This window comes from Letharia columbiana, assembly GCF_014066305.1.
Source record: "Letharia columbiana isolate WasteWater2 chromosome Unknown Sc0000078_s0, whole genome shotgun sequence".
Lineage (NCBI taxonomy): Eukaryota > Fungi > Ascomycota > Lecanoromycetes > Lecanorales > Parmeliaceae > Letharia > Letharia columbiana.
In genome coordinates this window covers 9,876-26,589 of record NW_023501123.1, presented here as the reverse complement: position 1 = coordinate 26,589, position 16,714 = coordinate 9,876, and the positions used below count along the sequence as shown (strand labels likewise).

The window sequence follows — 16,714 nt, the reverse complement described above, 5'->3', positions numbered from 1 at the left end:
AAGAAGGTCTAGGAAAGGGCGGAGATGTGTCAAGAGCTTTGTGTCATGGTGTCCGAGTGTGATTGTTCAATGTGAATACGATACCGTCTTTGCGGAGTAGAAACACGACGAGGGATATTGTCGAAAGGTACTGATATGATTTTTTCAGCAACTTTATAGCGAAACAGCGCGGAACAGATTTCAGTGTTGTTGTGCATATGACTGTGGTGGTGAAAGAAGTAGATTCCAGTGTGTCGGGGAGGTAAGGTAGGTATGAAGCCTCTGCCAAGGCACGCTACTGTAAGCACAATCATGACTGACCTGTGCAACTTTTCATACGACGGCGTTGTGAGTTCGGTGTTGAGGAAGCCTGACATAGAAATCCACTTTACAAGCTTGGGGGCTAAATAAGTTACACGATAGATATTGGGTCCCAATACATGTACACAACCCTCATAGCCTGGGGTACAGCTTTCGAATACGGTTTTTGAAGGTAACTTTCCATATTAATATCAACATCTACGATACCCTTGAAAGGCTAGTCTAACTGTTATTCCAGCGTATCAAAAGAATGTGGAAGCGAGTGTATATAGAAGGGGCCCAAAGAGGGGAGGATCTTTTTTACGAGTGACGCACTCTATAGATAGTAAGATATACGGCCTTTGAAGCACTCCGAGACTGCGCCTAGCCTAATCAGCCTACTCAGACCGAATATAGCACTCGAATATGAAGGGGGGTGTACATGTATTGGCACCCTAGATATTTTACTAGCCTCGAGAGGTAACGGTGCTAATCAAGTCCAGTCTCCCATGAAGAACCCCGCTCACCATTACGCCAAGGATGATTGTCATACTAGTCTAGTGCAGTGCACGGTACAGTACCCACATCTGCCTTGGCGTTTCTATCGTGGGTAGCTCTCTGCGAAATTCCATGCCGGTAATCGTTGGCTTGTTTATCTGTCTTGCAACGTGGAATCTGCTCTCAAGCCATTCCGAGAGTCGGCCGAGCAGGTACCCTGAGCCGTTCAGCGCTGTTGCCTAGAGCGGAAAGTGTGAGAAAAAAGAAGGGGGGAGACCTCGAGCGCAGCGGCGCTTCCAAGAGTGGAGGCTTGCATCGAATGAGATTATGACTCGTGCCGGATCTCCGAGAAGCTAGGGCTGGCACAGGCCCCGATACATTAAAAGGGTCACTGCAGGTAATGCATGATGACCGATTGGCTGCCGGTGCTTTTAATCATTGGCTTCCCTGTAAATGACAGATGATTTGAAACGATGCCGGTAGTTAGCACCACTTCTTGGTGACGGCTGCCTTATGCTGACGTTTGAGCCAATTAACACTCCAGTGTAAGAGAGGCCGAGAAAACCCGGCACAGCACCGCCACTCATCGTACCCAATGCTCTGGCTACCCCTCTCATTGTATCATGACTTGAATCATTGTTCAACACTTTCACCATTCTATCGCGAAACGCATCAGGACAGGCTCAATTACTCGAAGACCGTGACATATATCGACCGTTGACGTTGCATCGACGAGATCTTCTAACACTTCCCGCGGCGGAATTCAGCAACAACACCACTCTACACAGACCTCAAAAAAGTCCCAACGAGTGTCAAAGCACACAGTGTGCTCAGATCCTTGCCGCAGCCAACAACACTTTGTCGGGTCAGTTTTTGGAAAGAAATACTACATCCCACATCCTCATTTCTTCCACGGCTACGCTCCATTCCTCACCCAAGGTCATAATCCTCACCCCCACACGCCATGGCAATCCTCACGAGTCTCCCCAATGAACTTCTACTCTCCATCATAGCAGACGTATCTCCGTTATACATTGAATCATTCGCGCTCAGCTGCAAGCGGATCTACTATTTGTGTATAGACACAATCCGGGAACATGACATTGTGAGAAGCAGACTTGCGGAGATGCAACCACTGGGGCTGCTGAGGACTCTGTCGTTACACTCTGAATTAGCCTTGTATCCAATATCCTCGAAGCTTACATACACACCCTTCGAGATGGAATTCCTGCAGCTAGACACTAGCATCAACGATGCGCCACTTAAAAGTGACATCAACGCGTGGGCACTTCAGAGCCCGTTTACCATTTTTCATGAGACCGACGAACGCCACAAAAGTGTTAGAGACTTAGCGATGCCGCTAATGGTTACAAGCCTTCTGAACCTTCGCAAGATAGACTGGGCCATTGCCTATCCCCGTTACCTGCTAGAAGCGGTCTCGCAGATCGTGGAAGCAAGCCGTGAGCCCCTTTCCAGCGTTCGACAACCGTTGGCTTTCGGCAGGTTGAATGAAGTCCGCATCGTGACCACTTGTGACTGCACCTATGGGATGGGCCTTGCGGTACTACTTGCGATGATCCCTTCCGTCAGGAAACTGAAGGTTTTGCGTATATGCAACACCAATCCGTTTGTTTGCCCGTACCCGCGTTACGACTCTGGTGTCACAGAGATGATCTTGGACGAATACGCTGACTCGAGCTATCTGGTGGAGTTAATCAAGCATACGAATCGCTTGCAGAAGTTCACATACAATCACAATATCTATGGTACGGGTACCTCAGCAAAGTTCGAACCTCGGCATGTGGCAGAAATCCTGAAACAACGCGCTGGACATAGCCTTCTCTATCTGAATCTATCAATTGATGTTCCAGGATGTCTTGGATATCTGTGCCGGGACCGGTACCGGAATCACAACGATCTGTCTCTCGGACCTCTTCGAAGCTTCAGTGTCTTAAGAACTATAGTGACATGTGTCGATATGTTCATCAAGACGCGTGGACTCAGCGAATTTGGGAATGGGACTGGCACGGTGCAGAGACTGGTATCGTGGTTGCCAACTAGCCTCGAGGCACTGGTTCTCCACCAAGGGTTGGAAGAGTGGGATAAGGACACCTTGCGGATGCTGTTTCGAGGATTTCGAAAGAACAAGCAGAAACGCGTTCCGAATCTCAAACTCATCGATTTCGTGCAATGTCCTAGCTTCGAGCCACTGATGTCGGACAATATGAAGACCGCTTTTCAAGGAATGGGAGTGAAAGTAGGCTACACTCTGTACTGGTGCAGAAATCCCGAGTGTCGTCAGGTATTTGAGCAGCTGGAAGACTGGGAAGGGCGCCCTTGGGTAGAAGCGCTTGAAGAGTGCTGTCAGCACGAATGGTTGGGATGAAAGTCGACAGAGAGTACCTATGAGAAGCAATGTCGGAATCGGGGGGACTGACTTGATGCGAAGTTGCATACTTGTTCTTCTGTGCCCCGAGCTTATCAAATGGCGTTTGCGTCTAAGGCAAAGTTAGTCGACTGGCAACAGCTAAAGGAGACGCGATCTTGCTCTTGAAGCATCTCTTGATGCAGCTAATTCATGTACATTCATGTCACTACCGAACCCGTTACTTCCATACGCGTATCCCAGTTACTTCTTCCTTGGCCGCTTCTCTCCGTCGGTCACTTTTTGCACCTCACATCCGACTCTCGGCTCAACTCTTCCTCCTTTTAATCTATCTCTTCAACAACTCTCGCGCTGTCATGACTCGCCAGCTGTAGCGGTGCTTTACCGGAGAGGCCGTGACTGATGTAAAGAAGTCTTGTTCAATGATTAGCCCCAATAATTTGTTATAGGTCTCGGCTTACCGCTGGCTCGTCACGTCCAAAGTCTAGTGTTCAATGAGTGTGTTAAATGAGAATCTTGACCTATGTGCGATGATTGGTCGCCAATTTGTGTTATAGGTCTGGGCGAGCCACCGGGTTTTCCACTGCGGTAAACAGCCAGTTTCCTCAATGTTGCGCAATGCACTGCGTGGGGCCTTTCTGAGACTATATGATGGAATTTTGATGACGGCTTGTTGTTTTTCTATGGAGTTTGTGTGCTACTTATAGTTGTTGCCAAGCAAAAAAGGGTTTTAATTTTATTTTCTAAAAATTTAAGGGGGGGGGTTTTTTTTTTTTTTTATTTTAATATAAAAATTTTTTTTTTTTTTTTTTTTTTAAAAATTTATTTTTATTTTTTTTTTTACCTTATATTTAATAATTTTTTTTTTAATTTTTTTTTTTTATTATTAATTTTTTATTTTTTTATTATTTTTTTTTTTAAAATAAAAAATATTTATTTTTTTTTTTTAATTTTTTTTTTTTTTTTTTTAATATTTTTTTTATTTTTTTTTTTTTTAATATTTTTAAATATTTTTTTTTTTTTTTTTTTTGTCTTTAAAAAAATAGTTTTTTTATTTTTTTTAGATTTTTTTCTTCTTTTTTTCGTTTAATCTTACTTAAAAATAATATTAAGTAGTTATTAACGCTAAATAACGAGATTTACGTCTATATAATACGATTAAATTAGATAATAAATATAAGATAAAGACGCTTTAAGTCTAGTTCTTAAAGAAATACGATTATTAATTAAATTAATCTACGATCTCTAAGAGTCTATTAGCTAAATTCTAGCGATTAAATAGCGAAGTCTCTTATTCTAATTAAAAGAAATAGCGCGTATATAAGTAGTTAAATCTAGAAAATATATTATTTAATTAGTAATAGCGATAGTAGAAAAAGAAGACTATAATTACGAGAGAGAATATTTTTAATATTCTAGAATAAGCTTTCTTAATATAACGATAAATTATAGCCTTGCTTTTCTACTAATTAGCTAAATATATTTAAGATTAAAATATAAGATTAAAAAGTTTTATTATTATAATAAATTTAAAGTAATAGATCGCGTAATTATTAAAGAAGAGCTTATAAAGCTATATAAGAATTTAAAAGATATAAAGTTTAAGAATATCTTTAATATAAATGAGATAGGTCTCTTTTAGAAAATAAGTCTTAATGATACGCTAATAACTAAGTAGACTATTAACGATAAGTATAAGAAGACTTAAATTATAGCGAATTTCTATTATAATATAATAAGAAGTAGAAAGTTAAAGCTATAATTTATTAAAAAGATAAAGATATTATAATTCTTTAATAACGCTAATATAAAAGTCGAGAATCTCGCTATAATTTAAAGATTTAATAGAATAATATAAATAACTAAGATAATCTTTAAGAAGTATATACTATAATTCGATAACTAGATCGAGAATAGAAAGATTATTCTACTTATCGATAGATTTTTAACTTATAAAATAGATCTAAATCTTCTACTTAAGATATATTCTACTAGTTTATAAAATATTACTATTATTATTTTCCTCTCTATTAATATAATATTTATTTACTAGTCTTTAAATTAAGATATTATTTATATCTAGAAAGTATATTATAGAAAGAAATAGTTAAATTATATATACTCGAAATATAATATAAATAAAGACTTAATTATCTCGATAAATATTCTATAAACTATATAATAGAAGATCGTCGTCTAAGAGAAAGATATAACGTCTACTATAATATATAATTATTAAATAAAAGCGCGAGTTCTTAATTCTAAATATAATTCTATAATTAAATATATTATAAGAGCTATAGATTAAGCTAAGAAAGTTATATAGAATATTAAGATTTATAATAATATATTATCTTAAATAAATAAGCGAATTTAGACTTTAGCTTTCTAGAAAAAGATTAAATTAATAATATATATAGCTCGTTTTCTAAATTCTATTAATAAGAATATAGTTAATAAAGATAAGAATATTATAAATCTAATTATAGCTAATTATAGTTATAAAGAATAAACTTATAAGACTAATAAAGAGAATATTTCGATATCTCGTATTAAGAATTTAAAGACTCTAAAGCTATTAAAATATCTATAATTATATAAAAAATAATAAAACGACGGCGCTATTATATTAATTATACGTCTAAATCGATATAAGAGAGAGATTAAAGCTTATAAGACTTCTATATAAAAGTAGACATCGATTTAAACGTATTTTAATAGTAATTAATATAAATCTAGACTTAACGATAATTTAATTATAACGATACTATCTTTATGAAATAATATATCGTTATAGTCTAGATAGACTATAGTAGTCTAGATATAGACTTAAAAGCGTACGATTGCTTTTCTACTAGCGATGTAATTAAAAGTCTTATAGTAATTACACTTTTAGTAATTATACCTGAAATTACTGTAAAGCAATTAATCTAACGATGTCCTGGCCAGGATATCTGGCAATCTGTGCTGCGTAAGTGTCCGGGAGAGGCCGTGACTGATGTAAAGAAGTCTTGTTCAATGATTAGCCCCAATAATTTGTTATAGGTCTCGGCTTACCGCGGCTCGTCACGTCCAAGGTCTAGTGTTCAATGAGTGTGTTAAATGAGAATCTTGACCTATGTGCGATGATTGGTCGCCAATTTGTGTTATAGGTCTGGGCGAGCCACCGGGTTTTCCACTGCGGTAAACAGCCAGTTTCCTCAACGTCGCGCAATGCACTGCGTGGGGCCTTTCTGAGACTATATGATGGAATTTTGATGACGGCTTGTTGTTTTTCTATGGAGTTTGTGTGCTACTTATAGTTGTTGCCAAGCACAATAGGGCTGAGATGCTGAATTCCAACACTATATCTCTGCCGCAAAGCGATCCGCACCACTCCTTGACTGTTTAATTTTGGGGAAGCTAGTACCTGTAATCGGGTAAAGTGACGAATAAAAGATGTCTCATTTATATTACTGTATTATTACAGTAAGGACTACTAAGGTAAAGTAGATAGAGCCCTCACCTTACCTAATCACCGAGCCTCAGGCCCAAGAGTTCCCGCGACGGCGCGACACTAACAAAGTCAAAGATTCCCGCGATAACTACGATAAGATATCGAATACGCCTCGGATAGTAATCAATCAGTGTGACTACATGAATTTTGAGACAATTCGAAGTGTCAGCACCAAGGACACTTGGGACCCGTGAGTTGATCTTGAGCTAGTCATACGTGGCAAAGATCTTCCCAGTATTCTTAAAGTACCACCATACCAAGCATTATAATCATGAGCATCATGATCTGAACCCTGCTACGGAATAAGAGCGACGCCGTCGAGCGGGAGCGGGTACTCGGCCACTCAATTGTTTCCCAGCTGTTCTACTCGTAGACTGGTACAAGGGTACCAACATTACACGGCTAAAGTAAATGACGCATGATATTTTCCCCGGGATTAATCCTTGCCACCTCCAACATAATGAACCTGTGTCTTTTCTTTTTTTTCTTCCACCTTCCCCTCTGTCTTTCTTTCTTTCTTTCTTTCTATCTTCCTCTTCACTATTCTACATCACAACCTTTGACTTACTTGGTCTTTGTTTGGTAGGTGCGGGTAGCAACACCCCCATTTCTTCATCCTCCACAGCTGCTCCGAAATGTTACTCGCGACGAATCTGCGAGCCTCTAGCTCGTGGTGTGATCGGCGCATCATCTTCATCTTTATATTTTCTATCTTCCTCTACATCATTGCCCTGATCTCCTTCAGCCCGTCCTTCCGCCAGTTTCCACAACATTTCCTCGATTACCACACTGCTTCCCATGGCTTCACTGAAAGGCCACTTCAAGTGACTCTCTTCCCATGACTGGCCACAAGTGCGTCTCACGACCTAAATACAAGTGCACCCTGGACATTTGATCCTATGAAACATAGTGAGAACTATGGACTGTCAGACTTACAATGCAGCTCCGCCTTTCCAAAACTCTACACTTCCATCGATGAAATGGTAGATCGCCACACTTCAAACCCCATCAGAGCAAATGGTTTGGATGCTGAAATGACCGGTGACCACGCCGTGACGGGGCCGGTAAAGGCCATGATCTTCAAAGGAGAGCTTTTTGTCATTGAAGATAAAGGGATGACGGATTACTACGGCACTCGACTCTTCGCTACTCTAGACTCGATACATCGCGCCTTGGTGTCCTTCCCCGACCGGGCACAGCTGCCGAACTGCGAGTTCATCATCTCCTGGGGAGATAAGCCTGCGCGTGGCGCCCCAGTCTGGGGATACACAAAGAAAGACACGCCGGAGTACGACGACACATGGCTGATGCCGGATTTTGGGTTTTTCAGTTGGCCGGAGCCGAAGACAGGCGCGTACACGGAGATTCGGCGTGCCATCAGGAGAGTGGAGAGGGAAACGCCTTTTGAGAAGAAGGTACCAAAGCTTGTCTGGCGTGGGGCACCCCTGATTGAAGACCGAGTGAAATTTTTGAATTACACGCAGCAAAAGGCCTGGGCCGATGTCCGGGTCATCGACTGGGAAGATGGAAATGATCTTGAAAAGAATTATTTGACGCTGGCGGAACACTGCCGCTACATGTTCATCGCCCATGTTTCGGGCCTCAGTTGGAGTGGCCAAGGCAAATACACCCGCAACTGTCATTCAGTCCTTATCTCTCATGAACTAGAGTGGCGCGAGATCTACGACTCTGCACTAGTTTACTCCGGTCCCGAACAGAATGCTGTCAAGGTTGCAGATGATTGGTCTGACCTCGATGCAACCATGAAGACCTTTCTTGCAAACACCACAGCGGCAAAGACCATTGCTGACAATGCCAAGGACTCGCTGCGCGATAGATACCTGACGCCCGCAGCTGAAGCTTGCTATTGGAGGAGACTCATCCAGGGCTACGCCTCAGTTAGTTTCGACCCGGAGCTTTACGAAGCCGACGAACAGACCCTGCGAGGCGTGCCCTATGAGTCATTCACACTGCTTCGGAAAGTTCACTGGGACGCGTATTGACGGTACTCTCGACCTGTGCTCTGAGCCTTCCTTGGCTTATTTACCTTGACCCCACGGAGACGCGTCTCTTAGTAACTTCGTTACCTGACTCCCCAAGATAGCGCTGCTAAGAAGATTCAAGCACCTTCAGATTTCTGCCGCTCGGAATTGTGGATAGAATGATGGAGGAGCTCATCGCGTTGTTGCTGTCGCAACCGCGTTGAATTTCCACTGCTCCCAGCGTGTTCGAAGCTAATAGCTTTCGAAGGGTTGTGGGCATGTAGGATCTGTGTGGTTGCTTCTAGGAGACCACCCGCAGACTCTGTACTGATGTGCCACCTCGAAATTTGGAAGACTCGTGATCAAAGCCAGGCTTTTGGAAACAAATTTAGACGACTCCCGAAGTTTCGAGGATGCTGGATACAAGGCTAGACCGGCGTCTGAAACAAGGTTCTGGAGTAGATCAAATCATGCTAGAGTTACGAGGGAACTTTTGGTGGTGTTGTTTTTTTGGATCCCGTTTGCAGCAAGACTATGGATGCAACTGCGGCTGAGCACGAACGAGTCGAAGTGCTGGGTTATACTTGGGCTATGATGAGGAGCGAGAGCTCGTTGTCCTCGAGGGTCGGCATGACGGTCTCTATGAGTATGTAATTCGAATAATGGGAGCGTAGAGGTGCATGTAGGTGTGGGACGGGGGACTTCTCGAAGTGTTGCCTGCGATGCGGCCAGTCACCCGAGAGTTTTCTTCGACACTTTGTATCGTGTTGTAGGGATAGCAAAGCTACAGAGTACGTACCCAGGGGAAGTGATCAGGACTGTCGCAAAACCAGCAGACCTGCATTACTTGTCCGGCACGGCATCCTCATGAACTTGCCAGTAAATCGTTGCGCAAGATCTGGTGGCCGCCTTTCTACCTGCCTCTTGGCATGTCCGAGCCCGTTGGCCGAAGTAAAGGAAGAAGGAAAAAGAAGAAAAAGAAAAGGTAGTTTTTTTTTTTTTTTTTTTTAGAATATATATAATATAATTAAAAAAAAATTAAAATTAAAATTTTAAAAAAAATTTAAAAAAAAAAAAATTATTTTTATTAATTATTTAATTTTTAAAAAATTAAAAAAAAAATAATAAAAAAATAATAAATTAAATAATAAAGTAATAAAAAAATAAAAAAAAATTAAAATTTAATTTAAAATTTTATTAAAAAAAAATTTTTATTTAATAATAATTTATTTTAATTTAATAAAAAAAAAAAAATATTTAAAAATAAAAAATTTAATAAAATAAATAAATATTTATTAAAAATTATTATTTTATTTTATTTTATAAATTAAAAAAAAAATTTATATATTTTTTTTTTTTTTTTTTTTTTTTTAAAAAAATAATTATTTTAATTTAATTTTTATTATAAAAATTTATTTAAATAAAAATTTTTTTTTTTAAATAATTTTTTTAAAAAAATAAATAAAATTTTTTTTAAAAAATAAAAATATTTTAAATAAAAAATAAAAAAAAAATAATAATATTTATTTAAAATATTTTTATTATATTTTATTATTATAAAAATTATTATTATATTTTAAAAAAATATTTTATTATTATTATATTTTTAATAATTTTTTAATTTTTTTTAAAATTTTAAAATATTTTTTTTTTTTTATATTTTAAAATTTTAAAATTTTAAAAATTATTATAAAAATTTTTTTTTTTTTTAAAAAATATTTTTTTAAATTAAAGAAACTAGGAAAAAGATTAAGATAGTTATTAAATCGGCGGAATTTAGATAAATTCTAATTAGATTTACTAATTTAGCGAATTTTGTAATTTTCGCGATAAACGCGCGATTAGCAATTTCAAATTCTATAGAAACTTTTCAGATTTGCAGATATTACTCTATTAAATTTAGCTATATTATATATTTAATAGCTATATATAATATCGAAATTAATTTAAAGCTTAAAGTAGCTATAGCTATTTATAGATTATTATATTATAAAAGTTTTAATATTATTAAGCGAAGAACGAAGATAAATAAGAGATTTACTTTTATTTTAATATTAAGAGTAATTAATAGAGTCGAAAATAAGAACTTTTATAATATTTTAATATATCTAAAGAGTCTTAATCGCTTTAAAGAATCGACTCGAATAGAAGATTAATTAGATCTCTTAAAAATAGTATATTAGAGCGTAATCTCTTTAATAGTCTATAGCGAGATATAATAGATTCTTATAGAATTAAATAGAGCGTATCGACTATAAAGCGCGATATTCTTAATTTTTTTAATCTATAGCTTAGTAATAGTTAAATTATTCTTATAACTATATCGCGCTAAAATTTCGAGACTTAGCTAACCTCGAAAAGACTAGCTACTACGAAGTATATTCGCTAATTTTCTAATTTCGAGAGTTTAAACCTATTATATATAAGACGAAAAATATTTTCTAGAGAATAAAAGTTTTAGATTTATCGAGTATCGACTTTTAAAAGCGATATAATTTCGTATTCTAAGGCTTTTATTCGAATAGAGTTAAATAATTTATTCGATAATTAAATCTCGATATATATATATCGAGATATATATCTCGAAAGAATCCCTATAACGTATCTTATATTTCATAAGAACCTCTAAGATAAGAAGTCTCGAATAACCGAGTAAGGGTGACGTACTTACGTTTTAAGTCGGCTTTATAAGGGCCGCTAATTAGGGTAAAGCCCTCGAATTAATTCTTTTTAAGAGCCGCGAGAACGCGATCTTAAGAAAGAGGATAGTTATTAGAGCGTAATCGCTTTAATAGTCTATAGCGAAGTATAGTAGACGCTCTTAATAGAGCTAAATAGAGCGTATCACAAAAAAAAGGGGATTTTTTTTATTTTTTTAGTCTATAACTTAGTAGTAGTCGAATTATTCTTATAAATACGATAAGAGAGTATATCTTAGCGATAGTCTCTCTCTCTATAAAATAAGATATATTTTAATATAATTTTGCGGAGAACTAAGTAGCTTAATTAGCTAACTTCCCGACGCTATTTTAACGTAGAAACTCATTTCTAAATTATACGAGTATTAAGAATACTCTTACGAGTTAAGAAATAAAACTATATAGATTTAAGATATATATAAAAGCTATAAGAGCTATAGAAACTTTTAAGCTTAATAAGAGATTAATTAATAAAGAAATAATAGATTTTAAAGAATTTTCTTCGTAATATATTAGAAGATTTTAGACTAGAAGTTTTTAAGCTATATATATACTATCTTAACTATCTTACGCTAAGAATTTACTTTTAAGTCTTTAAATCGTAATTTTCGAGATTTTAATATTTCTTAAAATAACGATATATCTTAGATTATTAAGATATATTAATATATATATTAAAACTTTTAATTTCTTATAAATAAGTAAATAATAATAATTAGAAAAAGATATATATATAAGAGTTATAAAGAATTATATAAAGAATAAGTTTTATATATAAAAAATTTTAATTAAATTAATATATATAAAAGAATAAAATAGAGCTAAGTTTAAAAATCTTAAATTTATATATATAGTTAATTATTAATTCGAATTCTATATACTTTTTAATTAGATCGACTAACTTATCGCGAATAAATAAATTAACGTTCGTAATTATTAAAATCTCGCCCTTCTATATCTTTCTTATCGAAAAAATAGATATATATTATTAATATATAGAATAACTTTTTTATTTTCTATTAAAATTTTAAGATTTTTTTTTTAAATTTTAAAGCGCTATTTATACTTTTCGAATTTTTAAGAATTTTAAAATTTAGTCTTATAATTATTAAAGCGTAAGAAATTCAAATATCGCTTATTAAAGTTCGCTTATTAAAGATCGTATTACGAATTTAATATACTTTAGAGAATTCTTATTATTTAAATAGAGATTCGCGCTCTTTTAGCGCTTTAACGTAACGATTAGCGATAAGATACGCTTTTTCGTAATAGATCGCTTATCTACTTACTCGATAGTTCTAATTAAAAAAAAATTATAAATTTAATTTATAGGCCTTTACTCGTAAATATATATAAAGTTATTATATATATTTATAGATTTTATTATTAGCGTAATTCGATTTTAGTATATTTATATTAAATTATTAATATAAGTCTTTAAGTATATCTAAGTATATTAAAAGCTAAATTATACTAAATATTAAATAATATTAATAACGATTTAGAGACTTAAAAGTAAATTCTTAGTATAAGATAGTTAAAATAGTATATATAGAACTTAAAAACTCTTAGTCTAAAAGTCTCTATTACTAAGACTATAGATTTAACTAATTAAAAGACTTATATTTAAATTATTAAGTATATTTTATAAATTATATATTATAATACTCTAGAGATTTAATATATAATAATTACTATAAAGTATTTACTTTATATATAATATTATATCGCTATATATAATTATTATATAAATAAATCGCGTATATATAATAGATAGAATATAAGAAAAGAACTTTATATAAGTAAATATAAGTTTAATATAAGAGCCCCTTCGATAATTATATATTTTTAAAATATGCTAAATATATTTTCAAATTAGCGTATTATATATATACGATTATATTCGATAATTATATTTTTACTTATTAGATTATATTATATATTAAAAGTATATAAATTATAAATTAATTTATAATTTAAGATCTAATATACGCTAAGTATATAGAAATAATAGATATTTATAACTATAATAGCGATATTTTTTATTTTTATAATTAATAGTTATATTTTATAACTATAATAGCTATATTTCAGTTATAAATAACTCTCTATTTAAAGAGATAGCTATAAGTATTATTCTTACTACTACTTAATACTATTCTTCTTATTATAATAGAAGACGAGATAACGACGAAGATAATAGAAGTATTAATAATAATTAAAGTCTATATAATAGTAGTAGATATATTAGCTTTAAGACTTATCTCTAATAAAAAAGAATTTTTCGATTATTCTACTATTAGTAGTAGCTCTTACGAAGACTCTATAAGGGCTCTATTTAGATTTAAATAGAGGTATCTAACTATTAAGCGTAGATACTTTCGAAACTAGACTTTTTTAACTAAGTTACTAACACCTATATTCGATTCTTACTTAGCGAGATTACTTATCGAACGAAATCGTATATATATTTAATATATTTTCAAGTATCTACTAGTGCTATTTTAAACTTATATTTATTTATTAAGAGATAGAGTAATATATATTAATATATTTTAAAAATATATAATTATCGAAGAGGCTCTAAATAGCGATATAATTAAAAGTCTTATAGTAATTATACTTTTAGTAATTATACGTATAATTACTATAAAGTAATTAATCTAATAATTACGCTAGTAAGATACTAGTAGATACTTAAAATTTAATCTAAAATCTATTTATTAAGAGATATTATTTTCGTATAATCTAGTTTTACTAAGAATACTCTTACGAGTTAAGAAATAAGACTATATAGATTCGAGGTATATATAGAAGTTATAAGAGCTATAGAAGCTTTTAATAACGCGTTTATCTCGTAGTTAGACTTTATATTATCGTTATTAATTAATATATCCGTAGACTCCGATATAGATAGATACTTCTTCTCTATATTCAACTCTATATTCTTATTTAAAATCAGCTATAATTCTTCTATAGATATAACATTTTACTTTTTATTTAAAGATTCTTTAGTCTCCGCCCTTATAATATACTTATAACGAAGAATCCGAGTATTAATATAGATAAATTAAAGCTTATTTATTCGTTTAGAAAAAGTGCGATTACGAAGCTTATTATAAAGAAGATTTTAAATAGAAAAGACTTATTTTAAGACTACTAAATTAGCTGAGATTCTAAAGAGTCTTAAGACTAAAGTAGCGAGTCTTAATGCTATAGTTAATATACGAGACTAAAATAAATTAGAATTATTCTTATCTTTTTAGTATAGTACGTTAGCTATAAATATATCTCGGCGATACTTAAATTCATAGAAAGTCTTATAAATAAACGCTTATTAAGTATTAGTATTAGAAATATAAGTATTAAGAAAGTTAAATACGTAGTTTTATTTCTTATTAATTAACTCCTTTCTAATATAAACTAAATTTAGATGAAATACCGTAAAATAAATTAATAGCACTTACTTCTTAAACTAAGTTTAAAAGATAGCCGATAATTATATAGAGCTCTTATTACCCTTATTTTTATAGAACTTAAAGATCTAGTTTATATTAAAAGTCTAACGAAAGAAGAGGTAATTTTATAAACGTCGAAGATAAGATTTAATAATTCTTTACCTCTTTAAAATATAGTCTAAATATACGTCTTCTAGTTTTAATATAACTTATTATTTATATATAACGTTAAAGATCTCTTTTAAATTCTTTAGCTATACTTAAAAGAGAGAATCTTCTAATAGCTTATTAATATTTTAAGCGCTTATCGTTTTATTTTTACGATCGTTTAGTATATAACGATAAAGAGTTACTTTACTACGTAGAAGGAAGATAATTAAGTAATAATAAGTATTCTATTATATAATATATAAGAGTATAAGAGCGTAAATGTATTTATCTTTCTTAATTATGTAGTTACGAAGTACTACTAGCATTTTATTAGCCTTCTAGAAGTATATTATAATTAATTAAGCGTTTCTAAAGATCGTTTCGAATACTGGCCGAAAAGGTATAATATATTTCATAGAATATTTCATATTAAGTAATATTATATCGTACTCGAGTATAGTATAAGTAGAGTCGAATATTATACCATTTTTCTAATATGGATTCGGAATCTTGGCGGGATATTCTATGGTATAGTATATCTATAGAATCATATCATGAAATAATATATATATGAGATATCCCTACTGAGATTTCTATATTTATAGAATAATCCGACTGAGATATATAGAATATATTTATTCTTCTTTATTAAGAGAGAGGGAATATAAAGAGTAATTTAATATAGCTATTTATCTTCTTATTAATAGTAATAATTAGAATAATAATTAGAACTATAAGCGTCTCTATTCTTCTTCTTAAAATTATAATATAAAAGAATATTCTAAATTTTAAATCTTTAAATATTATAAGAATAAAATTCTATAATTATCTCTATTTATATATTCGTCTTAACGCGTTAAATAAGCTTAATAAACTTTATATTTATTCTTCTCTCGAACTCTAACCCACTCTTCTATTCTACTCTACCGCGATTCTTCTAAATATTCTAAATTTATCTTTATTTAATTAAACTTATTAATTATTTATAAATAAATTCGCTTCTCGAGTTATCTTAGATCTCTTCGTTAAGATTAAATTTATTATTACTAATTCTCTCTAACTATAAGTTTATTAATTATCTCTCTATATATTATAGAGTATTAGCGATATATCTTAATAAATTTATAAATATTAGACTTATCGAAATACTTTTTATAAGCTTATTATCTTTATTAATATAATTATTATAATTATTAATTAAATTTTTATATAAAGTATTATTAGCTCTTTTAATCTAATTTAATATATTAAGATCTTCTTTAAAATTAAGTCTAATCTATTTAAGCTTATTTTCTTAATACTTTATATAAAGAATTATTATTAGAATATAGAATATCGCTAGTAAATAATACTTTTAAGTATTATAATATCTTTTAGCTATTAAGAAATATCGCTTATATATAATAGCCCTCGCGAAAGAATAAAGAATATTATAAGTTATTTAAGCGATTATAGCGTATTTAGACTTTAATTTCTTCTATTACTTTAAAATCGAAAGGTTTATTAAATTATTAAAAGAAGCTTTATAAAGATTAGAGATAAGATTATAATTAGAATAATAATTAGAAGACTTATTATTTTATTTATACTACTAAAGCTAATTATATTTATCCTTATTATTTAAATTCTTAATCTCGAATTCTATCGCTTAATCGAGTATATTCTTATTTAACTAATTTATTCGCTTAGCTCTTTATAATTAACTACTTATATTAATATTTTAATAATTTTAAAATATCTTTTTAAGCGCTTTCTAATAGATCTTC

The 16,714-nt window shown here is 32.2% G+C and overlaps 2 protein-coding genes across 2 annotated transcripts; both read left to right on the top strand.

Moving 5' to 3' along the window:
* Positions 1 to 1,741: 1,741 nt before the first annotated feature.
* On the top strand, positions 1,742 to 3,163 carry HO173_012329 (uncharacterized protein; the record flags this gene model as incomplete). The annotated part of the gene is made up of 1 exon (XM_037314201.1): positions 1,742 to 3,163. The coding sequence occupies one exon, from the start codon at positions 1,742 to 1,744 to the stop codon at positions 3,161 to 3,163; it is 1,422 nt and encodes a 473-aa protein (XP_037158877.1).
* A 4,294-nt stretch (positions 3,164 to 7,457) lies between these two features.
* Positions 7,458 to 8,662, top strand: HO173_012328 (uncharacterized protein; the record flags this gene model as incomplete). The annotated part of the gene is made up of 2 exons (XM_037314200.1): positions 7,458 to 7,483; positions 7,603 to 8,662. The coding sequence occupies 2 exons, from the start codon at positions 7,458 to 7,460 to the stop codon at positions 8,660 to 8,662; spliced, it is 1,086 nt and encodes a 361-aa protein (XP_037158876.1).
* Positions 8,663 to 16,714: the final 8,052 nt, after the last annotated feature.